This window comes from Theobroma umbraticum, unplaced genomic scaffold (assembly GCF_002168275.2).
Source record: "Theobroma umbraticum cultivar Fairchild unplaced genomic scaffold, ASM216827v3 scaffold_12.1, whole genome shotgun sequence".
Classification (NCBI taxonomy): Eukaryota; Viridiplantae; Streptophyta; class Magnoliopsida; order Malvales; family Malvaceae; genus Theobroma; species Theobroma umbraticum.
In genome coordinates, this window is record NW_018397269.1 from 754,998 (window position 1) to 768,889 (window position 13,892).

At 31.2% G+C, this 13,892-nt stretch overlaps 2 protein-coding genes across 2 annotated transcripts in view; both read right to left on the bottom strand.

Annotated features, from left to right (window-relative positions):
- The window catches only part of LOC110425773 (senescence-associated family protein), a 5,980-nt gene extending 2,456 nt beyond the window's left edge, over positions 1 to 3,524 (bottom strand). The window contains exons 1-6 of the mRNA XM_021440768.2: positions 3,301 to 3,524; positions 2,425 to 2,788; positions 1,608 to 1,760; positions 1,152 to 1,225; positions 953 to 1,029; positions 781 to 852 (exon numbers count right to left, since the gene is read on the bottom strand). Coding sequence (XP_021296443.1) covers positions 781 to 852; positions 953 to 1,029; positions 1,152 to 1,225; positions 1,608 to 1,760; positions 2,425 to 2,726 — 678 coding nt within the window. The 5' untranslated portion in view covers positions 2,727 to 2,788; positions 3,301 to 3,524. The remainder of the gene's footprint in view (positions 1 to 780; positions 853 to 952; positions 1,030 to 1,151; positions 1,226 to 1,607; positions 1,761 to 2,424; positions 2,789 to 3,300) is intronic.
- Positions 3,525 to 8,714: 5,190 nt separating this feature from the next.
- LOC110425906 (gibberellin-regulated protein 5-like) lies at positions 8,715 to 9,476 on the bottom strand. The gene is made up of 3 exons (XM_021440986.2): positions 9,333 to 9,476; positions 9,192 to 9,222; positions 8,715 to 9,092 (listed from the first exon to the last, which is right to left on the bottom strand). The coding sequence occupies exons 1-3, from the start codon at positions 9,405 to 9,407 to the stop codon at positions 8,911 to 8,913; spliced, it is 288 nt and encodes a 95-aa protein (XP_021296661.1). The 5' UTR covers positions 9,408 to 9,476; the 3' UTR covers positions 8,715 to 8,910.
- Between the last annotated feature and the right edge of the window lie 4,416 nt (positions 9,477 to 13,892).

Here is a 13,892-nt window from a genome sequence, read left to right on the forward strand (position 1 = left end):
CCCACCCCAAACAAAAAAAAAATCAAAATCAAAAAGAAATTTCCCTAAAGATTTAACCAGACTTTAATTCTTGTTCATCTTCACAGTTTTTTTTCCACCCAAATCATTAGTTTTTGTTCAGGTTATTCCATGAAAATAATGTCTTATTTCCAACAGATTCCCCCTTATGCAGCCCATGAAATAATCTCCTCTGCACCTTTCTGCCACCAGCTGTAACTGTAAAGGCAACTAACATTATTGAGTAAATTTTTCCTTTTCTGCATGCAGCGAATCCTTCTAAAGGACTTAGGTAGTCTTGACTATGCTTTAAATTCAACATCCCACATATTCTAACGTGATTCTCTTAACATCAGCAATTTTTTGTACTCAAAAAGCTATCATCAAGAATTATGTATCAAAATTCAAAAACTAGTACAGGTAGATTGAATCAGTTAGTACTTAGTAGCAAAGCTACGCCCAAAGGAGCATGGTAACAAAACAGGGCATCAGAAACATGTGGAAAGTTAGAAGAATCCTTGTGCAACTTTCTAGAGGTTACACTTAGACCAGGTTGCAATTACATTATGAAGGTTAAACAAGATTAAAATAATAGTACTACTCAAAACTTCCACTAGAGGGAAAAAAGCCAACTTTTCCTTCTTTCTCTAGAAGATTTACTGCCTTGATCCAAATTTCAGTAAATAAAAATCAGATGACGTGAATACTGAATATAAACCTAGTAATAAGCTAACAACAAGGAAAGAGATTAAAGAAAGTAGAAAGATGCGTGACAAAAAGTACCTCCAAGGCGCCATCACTCCAATGTTTATCAGCAGCACTTTTCAATCTAGATTGTGCCTTGTCTTTTAAGATCTGCAAACGGATGCGAGGTTCATTACAACATTACATCCATGATATCTGCACTAATGTCTTAATTCCAAAGAAAAAGAACATACTATCTAAATACACATACAGTGGCAATATGATGAAGACGTTCAGCCTTTTTCTTCACATCTCGGTCAATTTTTTCAGTATCTTCCCGTGCCCTAGCTGCGTTGGGCACATCACAGTTAAAATTTTATACACTGCTTGATTGCAGCATCATTTCCCATAGTAACAGATATGAAGCACTTTCAGATAATTTTTATGAAACAACTGCATTAAGAGATTACCATCAAGTTTAAGAAATCCTGACCCAAGAATAGCAACATCCTGACGTACACGGGCATCCAACCTCATTATGCCACTGACGAAAACAGGAAAATAGCAAAACAATAAACATGTGTACAGCCAACATAATTAATAACAATGCCATCTGATATATCAATAATGGTATTCAACAAGCTGTGAATAATCAATTATTTCAACCAACTGAACAGGGCCACTACAGTTTTCACAAAATGAAGATTACTTTTGAACATTAAATTCTAATTTCCATCAGCTACGATGTTTAAGTTCAGAGGTTTTGCAGAGTTTGTATTAGCACCAGAGTTATACAAAATCTAAAGAAATTGTGCTAAAATAGTAGCACATGTCAATATTAATGTCACACTGAGTATTAGAATTATGCTGATAACTGAGATCAAGGCAAGCTATTTTGACTGACTCAGGCCATTGCTGAACATTACCGAGAAAGCAGAATAATGTCATTACGGGCCCTTTCATTCACAAACTTTGCGTCATTGCATACAAATCTACAAGCTTCTGCCAAGCCTAGACTTGAGTGTATGGTTCTTCCAGGGATGGCTGAATGACCAACTTCCTCCTCCCCAATCTGAGCACTGGCACACAACAGTGTGCACACAATCAAAACACAAGGATAGCGTTGAATAAGCTTCGGGATGCACCCATATCAGTAAGTATGAAAACGAAATATCATTTAGCTAATTACATATAGTGCCTAAATTATACCTGACCAAGGCAATTTACAGGAAAGAAAAAAAAAAAAAAGAAACTCAACAAGTATATGATGAGACAGAACTATACGATAAAGAAATCAGAATGGTACCAACCTTGACCTGGTAGGCGTAGAAATGAGGTATACTTGAGATAAAAAATTAGTTGCTGAGGAAAATGAAGATTTCCAAAGAAACACATTATTGCAACAAATAATTCCTAATAAGAAAATTGACAGAACAGTAGTCACTTAGGTTCAGGATTGGTCCACATCAAGAAGTATGAAAGTGAAATACCACTTAGCTAATCACAATTACTGCCTACTTAATACCTGACCAAGGCAAATCACCATAAAAAAACTCAACAAAACTATATGATGATGAAAGGGGTAAGGGAATAATGTTTCCTGTAAATGAAATCAGAGATACAACAGAAGATTTTATAAGGCCCAATGACTAAATAGTTGAATTAAGTAGTTGCAGCTGCCACAGGTTAAAGTTTATTAAATATTGATAAATAAGATATTAAAGCAACAAAAAATAATCTTACCCAGATACATCAGAGCAATCTGCATAAGGTTTAACAGATTCTGTTGCTTCAGAATTTTGAGTTCCCGTTGACAAGCATATCATGGAAGATCCCCGTGGGACAGTGAAACCATCTGTTTTTCCATATATGGTTCCCAAACTTTCATTTGGAAAGCTTAATTTTGCCATCAAAGGCTGTGCATTTCTCAGTTGTGGATGCACAAACCCTTGACTTGTAGGATAGATTTTACCCTGTGGCCTACTTTTACCAACTCTATTAGTCACCACAGAGCCACCTGGAACCTTGCTTGCAGTAAATGCCATGGGAAGACTCAAGATAGCAATGAAATGGTACCAGCCAGCATCGCCCTTTCAACAGCTCAAAGCTATGGCAAACACAATATCTAAATTAGGTTTCAAGAATTTATCTTTAAATGCTCAACTTGAGAATTCAGATACAATTCAACCATTTAATAAGTATCAATGCCAAATTAACTTTAACTGGATTATTAGAAGCAAAAAAGAACTATCAAAATAAAATGGCAAATGCCTCAACACTTCAAGAGAAAGGAAGACCAATCTTTGAATGGATCAATCAATAGATCAATCAGTACTATGCTAATTCCATAATAATTCAATTTCAAATATTGTCATCATTTCTGTCAGTGAAAAACACACGAAAATAACAGTAACAGCTTTTGTTATAATTAGAACATACTCAAAAGTGAAAACTTGAAAAAGTCACTGCAAAATGAACTTTCGTAACATCAAACAGCAACTAAAGGAAAAAACAACAAAAACCCATTAAGAAAAAACGTGTAAAACAGCCATAAATGCATTTAAAGTACACAAAAACAATCAAAAGAAGAATGAGAGAAAGAAAATGAGTTTAACTAACCCGTTGAAAGCAAACCAACGTTCTCGACCTTGAAAGATTGAAGCAAGGAGAAAGACCACTGTAGCAAAACTGGTTTTAAAGAAAGAAAGAAAGAGAGAGAGAGAGTTGAGAAGCAACCAAGAGAATTGGGAAGTGAAACGGCAACCACAAGCAAAGCTTGTGGCCCCAGAAGAGCCAACAACTGCATCTACTGAGAGCGCTGTCGGAATTTCCAAGGTATACAAATGCAATGGTCTTTCCCTGACAATTATCATCATTCGCCAGATGTTATGAATGAGTTGCCACATCAAACAAGTGGGACCCTCGCTGCAGGACATAGCAGCCTTTTGTTTTCTTTTACTTGTTTGGTCCAGACGGACACATGCCTATCCACTTTAGATAAACATGGAAAGCTTTGTGTTTCCCTAGCCACTGTTGTTCGTCTGCACCAAATATTGTGAAGTTAGACGTAATTTAGAGTGGGTAACACCTTTTGTCAGGAGGTACTTCAAGTGCAATTCATGTTTACGTCCCATGTCTCTCCGTTACATAAAATTTCAGGATTTGAATCAATATCCTCTATCTTAATTCCCTAATCCAGACCTTGATATATCATACCTCATAAGATTGCGGATTGTATGTATATATCTATTTGCAATTAGTGTTACAAAACCTAAAGACGAATTTGATATTAACTTATTCTAATAACAATCATAGATAATGTTGTCTTCCATTTACATTTCAAGCAATATCTTCTGCACATGGCTCTTTGAATTGAGCGATGGCAGCGACTGGAGTAATGTTATGTTGTTAAGATCAGATCAGGTCAATCAACCAAAGAAAAGTAGAAGGGAGGAGGAAAATATCTCACTACTATTGCAAGATATGAGGTTCAGTGTGTCTTGTTTTATTTCATGGATTGAAAAAGAAAAGGACTCTACTATAATCAAACAAGAAGATAAAATGGAGGGGAAAGAAAATATCGTATCATCAATAGAACTTCCATGGAAGACATGTCAGTTTTGAACCTTTCTTTCTAACATAAGTTACTGGTTTTCATTCAACTAGGTTATTCGCTACAATGTTTTAATAATAGAGTTCCTAAAATGTTTCTCTTTCTATTTCATACATATTGTCTCAAGAGTTGGTCAAAGTTTTTAAGATTTTACCCTAATTTATTTTAAATATTAATTAAATTTGAACAGGATAAGTTATTTATTTACTAATATAAGTTTTAGAGAGTAATTGTTCACCCAACTGAAAAAACTCACGCTTTTGTCACCGATATTTATAAAAGTTAATATTTAGCCACTCCATCATTAGCTTCAACGGCTGTTTCATGTGAGTTTCTAGTCGGCTGGCTTTGGTTACATGGTATGTCCAAGAAAAATATCACATGGTAAATGATGATATGGACATGCCATGCCATGTCGTCAAGGTCACTTTGATAAAGTTAATTTATACCCCATAACTAATTGGTTGGGTATAGAGATATATTCTTCTTATTTAAACATTACATCTATTAATAAAGATTTTCTTTTTTTCATATATTTATATATAATTGTTATTATTTACTATTAAGATAACTAGAGAATAAATATTATTTGTAAAAGGAATTACAAAATATTATAATTATGAGATCCTTATTATATTAAAGTATTATTTTTAAATATATTCCTAGTCGAAACTTTATCAAGACCGAATCTTGATAAAATCAAGAGACCTATACATGATTATATTCCTCACTTATGATACCAATAATTGATCTTATTGTTAAAGTATGGGATACTTAAACCAATAAATGGATGCTTGACAAATGTGCAAGTCCAGTGAACATGACCTATTTTAAGAATTCCATTTGGTATCTCACTTAAATGTTTATGAAAGCAAATTCTCATATTAAAGTTGAGTAAGTGATCCTAAAACTTAAGATTATCAGGTTGTCTTGTATATAGAGTGCTATAATTTGATATCGTTTTATGTAATCCTACCCAAGGATGTACAATAGGAGGGATATTGGTTATAACAAGAAACATATGAGGATAGATGAATGATCTCCTTAGAATTCATCACCTAAGTGGTATCAAGGGGAATATTCTTTTACTTCTTAACATGTATTAACTCAAGAAAGCCCTCAGCTAAGACAAAAAGAAGATTTGAAAATTGAGTTTCTCGAATTCAGAGTTAATGACTAGCTTCAAGAGCTACCATGGTAAAGACATATATAGAGTAACATTAAAAACCATGATATATTCTTGTCAGGATATTTTTTTTTTTTTGACAACTATCAAGATACTAGTTGATGAAATGATTGAATTACACGGTAAAAACGTGCACTGAAGATTTAAGTCCAATGATACTAGATCTTCTTAACATTGAGGTAATCTTGACACAATACTAGACGTCAATCTTGAACTATAAATGTGAATTAATCAATTCGAAATTAATGATGAATGCAAAGGAGTTTGATTCATCCATTCCTATTTAGATTTAGATTATAATTCATATTTATTGGATAATATGTTAAGAATCTAATAGGTCACACGCATGTATTAGGAAAGATAATGGGAGTAAGTTAAACTTAATTAGAAGGAGTTTGGAACTTCAAGGATCCAATTGAAAGATTTCAATTAGATTTGGTAAATTTTATAAATAGCATAAAGATTATGAAAATCCTAGAAAGGTTAAGATTACTGTAATTGCCAATAAATAAGAGTCTCTAGGCTTCATATTATACATATAAAAATTAAAAGAAGAGCTTTGGAAAATATTGAGTGAAACTCAAGAGCATCCCTTAAATAGCACTAGGTTTTAGCCTAGACTCCCAACTCTTTAAAAATTATCTCGCTTGCTATTTGTGTTGATCACCATTGAAGGTTGGACAATTAGACTGCTTGTGGTTTGCGATAATCTTCGCTTTGTCGCTTGGTAGTTATGGCAATCAAACATATGGGTATATCATTGCGAGAACTCCTAATTGATAAATTTGTTTATCTAAGTAATTCAATTTATCATGATTTGCTAAGTTACTCAAAGTATAGTATACAAAATAAATCTTAGTCTAGGAAATTATGAATTTCAGGATTTAATAGAAAGTGTTATTATTTTGAACAAAATAGTGGGAGTATTGAACTAAGATTAAAGACCCCGTGTTGAGTAGGTATAATGCATAAATAAATTATGCATGTTCAACTTTATATATTTAGGTTGATAGAACAAATGAGTAACAACACATCATTGTGAAGCATGCTTAATGCTAATAAGCTCATTGGGCCAAACTTTTTGAACTAGTATAGAAACTTGAGACTCGTTCTCAAGCCAAAAAAGAATTCTATGTCCTTGAGAATGCAATACCACCAATCCCTACTAAGGATGCAAGTGATGAAGTAAAGGAAACCCATTAGACTCATCAAGATTATGATTATCTAGTCACATATGTGATATTGGCTAGCATGACTCTTGACCTTTAGAAGTGACACAAGAATATAGATGTCAAAAGTATGATTTTGTACCTTAGAGAGCAAAGTCGTACAAATAGGTATAAAACTTCAAGGAATTGTTGCTATGTAAGATGATAGAGGCAGTTTTAACAAGTTACATATTTTGAAATTTTCAGCTAATTAAAGAAGCTTGGACAATGGAGCTTTATGATGGATTATGAACTAAGTATTGATTTGGTCTTGTAGTCTTTATTAGAAAGATATTCAAAATTCATGATGAACTTGCACACGAATAGGTTGGAAGCCACCATGTCAAAATTGTCAAACGTGTTGGAGATTGTCGAGAAATCCACAAAGAAAGAAAAGAGTGCTTTGTTGCTTGTTTCATCTTCTAAGATGAAGAATACGTCTATGAAGAAGAAGAAAAGAAAAAAGGCAAAGGACCAAGTTGCCAAGCCAAATAAGCTTACTAGGGGTCTTAAGAAAGACAACAAGAAGGGCATTTTGTTAAGAATTGGAGAATATGGTGCCTTGAAAAGTAAGCATATTCTCATATTTAATTTCATTTATGAAAATACATTTTGATAATAAGATGAAGAGTTTGTTTTAAGTAAGCATTCATTATTTAATTATTAAAGTACCGTGATTCTATTAAGATATTAAAATACATTAATATGAAAGTCATATTAGGATTTTTTTCCCATTATCCCTCCTCGAGATCCACAGTATCCTTCTCTTCCCACCAACTCCGCTTCCACTCTCTAATGATGATGAGTCACTTACTAACACCTCTTTACCTTTTCTCGATAATTTTGACAATTTCCCATAATCTTCTTTGTCAATCTCTACCACTGTTGCCTTTACATAATAGAGCATATCCTTGTCCATAAAAGGGCTAATTGCCTTAATGCAACGCTTGCTTCTCACTTCCATCAAGATTTGGGCAAAATCAAACCTTTCTCTTTCAGCTGTACTATTATATACTCAAATGAATTTGCCCCAGTTACTGGCAATTTTCTCAAACACTTTCACATGCCAAACATGGATTGGAACCTCTTCGAGTCTAATCCACACCATATAACTTATGCGGCCATCCCTTTCCTGATAAAGAGTGATAAATTCAAACCATGTATTGAATAAATCTTCGCATGCCTTAAGTAGCATTTTCATATCCTCTTGGCTTAAAAAACTAACAATGACGTTCCTTCCTCCCATTGGTTTCACTTGAATCGAAATACCTTCCAAAAGAAGGGACTTCTCCACCGAAACACAATTGATGAAACTTTTCAACTTCCTTATGGCACATCATTGCAACCATTTGTTGTGCATGATGTGCACAGATTTGAGCACATGGATTGTGCGAATGGAAATGTCAATGAGGACATGATGGATATTGATGAAATGCAAACATGAGATGCATGGTATGAACTATATGTGTGTGTTGTGATGGATGCTCATTATATAAGAATATGAGTTGTTTTAAAGTTGTCTATATTAACAAGGCTTGTTTGGATTTAATGGATCTTACTTATATAGGGAATGTGGATCGTGACAATAAGACTCAAATTTTATAAATTACTGTATCAAAATTAAATTTTACACTTTAACAAAATACATAGACTAATTGCATAATTTAAACAATAATTAACGATTGATCTTGAATTCCTCTAAATAAACCCAAAAAGAGGGTTCCCTTAATTAATATTGGAATTTTACAATTAAAATATTTTGAGTTCAAATGGCGTCCGAATGAGATAAAACATGAATTGTAAATGTAATTAAGATGCATGTCTGCCATTATTACCACTTCGAGTTCCATATTCGGATCGAAATCTTTGGACAATCAACTGTGCTGCTAAATTTAGAGTACTGCTGTATGTACGAACCTATGTGCATGGTGTTCCTTGTTGCTCTTTACACGTTTTTAAAATTGATCATATATAGAGCTGAATTCAAAATTTGAGTGAATCTCATGATTGAAAGAGTCAAGTGGCATTAATTTCCACTTCCATAAAAGAATAGACTGACATAAATAAGTCCTATTTAACTGAACCAGACTACAATCAAAAGCCGTGAAGAAGCATAAAAATTATATCTCTTCAGTTGTCTTAAGACACATAAGAAATGGCTGGCTTGCTGCTGGCTGGCTTATTCATGAAAAAGATACAGAAAAGGTCGATATAGCTAAAACTTAAGGGCACTTGGGTCCTCCTTCCTTGGTCTTCCAATTGTTGTAGCAAGGACAGACTTGCCTGTTACCGTAAGTCCCTGGAGGGACACATAGGCATTTGGCACAGCACTTGAGACAGAAGAACATGCATGGCTTCTTGTGGGATGTTGCTGAGCAACGATACTTACATTTGGGTTGGCAATCTGTACAAAATCACAACAAACAAAATGTTAGTTGGTACTTAATCATGACAACTGTAACACACTGATAAGTCATAGACAAAAAAACCATAGATGCATTACCTGAAGGGCGAAGCTTAGCACTACTATAAGCCTGCAGGTACAAATTCAGTTGATGAAGAAAAAGAAAAAGTTATGATCAGACCTAAAAAAAAGAAGAAAATGAAACGAGTGTTGATATGCTCAGCTCTATTCAATACATACCTCAGCCACATTGGATAGAGTAATCAGAAGAAGCAGAGACAATGGCAGAAACAATGAGCTACGTGAAGCTGCCATGTTTTTGCTCTCTTCCCTTTTCTCTTCAGTAAGATTTTGTAATGATTAAAGAGAAGAGGGATTTGAGTGCATTTTTATAGCAGAAAAGAATATTAATACAAGAACAGAAAAGCGTTGTTTAAGGCGCGAACATGGGGCGTGGGCACAAGATCTCACATGGGGATTGGAGAAGACGATTCCTCGAGCGATAAACGCGGCGTGTCTTTCGTAAGGTTTTGTCTTTGTAAGTGTTTACTTTTGTCAACTTGAGTTCTGTCCTTTTTTGCTTGTTTTCACAAGGTAGTTGAACAGTTACGCATTTGGTGCTACTTGCTTCGATGATTGAATATTTGGATATAGTATCCCATTCTTCATCATCTTTTAGATTTTTTCTAATAAATAAATACTTTCTTCGATCCATACGCTTTTAGGAAAAATCATTTTATAAACATGATTAAAAGATTGATAAGTATCTTTATTCAACTTTGTTAGTAGAGTTTAAAAATTTCGTGATGTACGGAATAATAAATTTATTTTTCATATTATTTAACTTCATACATATATATTTTGAAAACATTTTATTAAAGTTTTTAAATATTGATATTAAATGTTTTTAAACATCAATAATTAAAAAAATTCATAAATATTTTAATATGGAATGCAAAATAGGCAAAAGTATCAAATTTTTGACAAATAAATGAGAATAGAATATGAAGATATCTCACAAAAGGAATGCCAAGAGAGCTTTAATTTAAGATACAAGTTATCATATTAAATAATATTTCATTTATAATCAATCTCTACATTTAATATGAATATATATAATAATATTAATAATAGAAAGTTGTACTTTTTTATTTTGGAAACCTTAACCTGCAATAATAGTGTGCAATAAAGGCGTAATCGGTTAGATCCGATTGACATATTTAACATTTATCGTCCATTCAGTTAAATTAAATTTTATATTAAAAAATTTTATATTAATATATTAATACTTTTAAAGATAATTTAAAATTAAAATTATATAAAACTATCTTCAAGTTGACCTCTAGTCAAAAAAAAAAAATTCATACCGAAAGCCCACTTGAGAAGCAATCCAGGCCTTAGATAAGTCTAAGTAGCACACTTACTGGTTACGCATGGAAACATCTTTCTTTAATACGTATTGGAAATCTTTGGTTTCATGGCTCACTATTTCATGTATTTAAGTATATTCTATAAGAAATATAACCTTAACAAGTCATCTTAAAATAGCATTTGAGTATTTGATTCATTAATTGGTGTATGTTTTAAACGGGATTTGAATCTCTCTACCTCTAATTATAAAAAAAATAATCTTTAAATAATGAGTTATGCCCTTTTAATTTATTTTGTCCACTGGGAAAGCTTGGTTGATTAGTTTAATTTTGAGTGATTCACCCACTAATTAAGTATTAACCAGTTGCTTGATCACTTGATCTTGAATAATCAAAGTACTGTCAGTACAAATGTGTATGTACCAGTGCAAACCAACATGTGAATGACTAAAACTTTTATCCTCATTTTACGCTCCTCCAAGCTGGAAGAGAAATAATGAGTACAGATTGGGATTATCAAATTTATCATATTCATTTGACCAGTGAGAATGATTTTGTGCATCTTGAATCATTAAAAACATAATGTCTCAAAAAGTTCTTAAATTATTTAAGAAAATTTAAATAAATTTTATTTTTTATTACATTCTATGTTTTATTTTAAGTTAAATAGATTTTATGATTAACGATTGACTAATTTTTATTAATCAAAATGTTATTTGTAGTTTTATGCCCAATGTGACGTTATTATAGAAAGTGAAAAATATCACATGATCATACTATATGCCACATCATCATATTATTTCATTATTCATTATAATATATCAGTACGTCATGTGGCATAGGATAATAAATGACAGTATTATTTGATTCAAAATAAAAAAATAAAGACTTGATTAAACATAATAAAAGAATAAAAATTTATTTAAAACTTTTGGAGTGATTCAGAAATTTTTTAGATATTATATTAATCACTAATTATGCAAATAAATTTTCTCTGGATGTTCATGAATTTGTGCAACCACCAAATAGAGGCTATTGCTTTCGGTGATACTATTGGTAATTGTATGTCAAGATTAATCCATTGCTTATGGTATCTAATGGGCTTCACTTTAGGATCATTGATCCAGCGTTTTGAGCAGGAGAGGGTCAATTGAAATTAATATTTGGAAAGAATTGAGTTTTGAAAGATTTAGAATTATTAACTACTACCATGATCCTCAGTGATTTTATGTCGGCAATGATCCTATATCTTTGTTGATTTTGTACCATCTAGTTTGAAAAAAAAAAGGTGTTAGGGTTAGACTAATTACTTTCCAAAAGTAAGTATACACCTTCTCAATAAATTTCATTTCTAAGAAAAGATATATATATATATATATATGTATATATATATTTGATCATTAAGTCAATTCACGTAATTATCAACGCCCAAGTTTTTGCTGCTAAAGGAAAATGACATTCATGTGACAATTGAGATAGAGAGCTGGTTTTGTCTTTGAGTATCCTTGATTATGCTCAAATCCATTGGTTGAGTTTTTTGACTTTACTGATATGCAAAATATCATCATGTTTGACGATGCCGAATGAGAATAACAATGTGAATGACTTACTTTCTTGTAGAAATTCTATTTGTTAAATTATGTAATTAATTTCTATATTTTATTAAAGTGTTAAAGATTTAATTTTTGTATAATAAATTGTAAAATTTAAATTTGTATACTTTTAAAAATTGATAATGTTAGTCCAATTGGTAATATGGTTTAAATTCTTCCATTATATTAAAGCTAAATGTGACATTGCTTGGGTTCCCGTGACATTTGATAAATTTGATAAATTTGACAAGTGATAAAATTATAATGATAATGTAACATTAATTAGGTGATGATGTGATATTGACCGAGTGATGATATAACACTTTTAGTAAGTTAAAAAATTTAAAAATATGATAAATCACTCTTATATTCTTAGATTTTGACTGTAATTCACTATTTGTCCATTAGCATTGGAAATAGCTACTTTTCTCAAAATAATATTATATTGTTAGACGTATATAAATCGTACCATTAGTCCACTATTAGACTTTTCATTTATTTAATGATGTGACATAAATTTTATATCCATTTTACCCTTCTATTTACTTAATTTTATTATTTATTTTTTCAATAACCAACATATGCTCTGCTGCAACATTTAAAATCCTCTGTTTTGGTTTTGAAAAAGTTTCCACAAATCAAATTTGAGCTATATGAAGCCACAAACCAATAATTTGATTCAATTTTTCATCTCAAGTGATCCAGTTGCTAGCTAGCATAACCAAGAAAGAACTTCAAACATTGACATCTTTGGCTCCAAATCTCAGAAAACAAACAATTGTTCGTCACCGATTTTAAAAGATTTCAATAAATCAAATTTGCGCTGTATGAAGCCACATACCAATAATTTGATTCAAGGTCCATTTGTTTGGTAGTAAAATATTTTTTCAAAAATGTTTTTCAGGACTTATACTTATTTAGAAGACGAAAAATTAATTCTAGATATAAAATATTGTACGAGTCAATAGAGTTAACCACGGAAGATGTCTTACACTCTTGAAATCGTAAGACATTTTTTAGAGAACAACAAAAACACTTTTATACTATGTTTCTAAGTATAAATTTGATGAATATTAATATTTAACTTAAAATATTAAAAAAATAAAAATATGTATATTTATATTTAAAAAATTAATTTAAAATATTAATATTTAAATCATACAACACAATTAAAATTAAAAAAAATTTAATGAAATCGTTCAGTACAATTAAATTTTTTATTTATAAATGGAATAAATCTTACTAATAATTATAATAAAAAATATTTCAATGATTGTCATTTAATGAATGCATATTTATAAATGTAGGTTTTGGATATCTTACACAATTGATGAATATTTATATTTTTATAGTTATGATAAAAAGGTGATAAGATGGAAATTTTTTTAAAAAATTAGAGTTTATTTTCATTACAGATTTGTAGTTAAATGCTTTGGGAAATATCATTATTGATTCTGCCCATTTTCATTTTCATTCTTAATTTTGATCCCAAATTAATGAAAATCAAATATCAATATTGTTTTGTAATCAACTTTTATTTATTATTTTAACACCTAAATAACTCCACCATGATGAACAATATTTTTCATAAAATGATCCAAATAAAAAAAATGTTTTTGATAGTTTATCCAAATAACAGAAAACATTAAATTTTTCTGTAAAACATTTTACATAGAAATAATTTTCCTCCAGTAAGTTATTTTTTGATTACCAAACGCATAACCAACGAAGAGCTTGAAATCTTGAGAGGTTTGGTTCTAAATCTCAATAAGAGAACAATCGTTCATCATTGATTTTTTTAATTTCTTTTTCTAATTTTTGGACCGTATAAACCCCAT

Excerpts from the sequence above, each read along its gene's own strand:
- LOC110425906 (XM_021440986.2), bottom strand. The coding sequence starts at position 9,407 with ATGGCAGCTTCACGTAGCTCATTGTTTCTGCCATTGTCTCTGCTTCTT. Across the intron at positions 9,223-9,332 it reads CTCTATCCAATGTGGCTGAG|GCTTATAGTAGTGCTAAGCT; the intron begins GTATGTATTGAA and ends TTGTACCTGCAG. Across the intron at positions 9,093-9,191 it reads TGCTAAGCTTCGCCCTTCAG|ATTGCCAACCCAAATGTAAG; the intron begins GTAATGCATCTA and ends GATTTTGTACAG.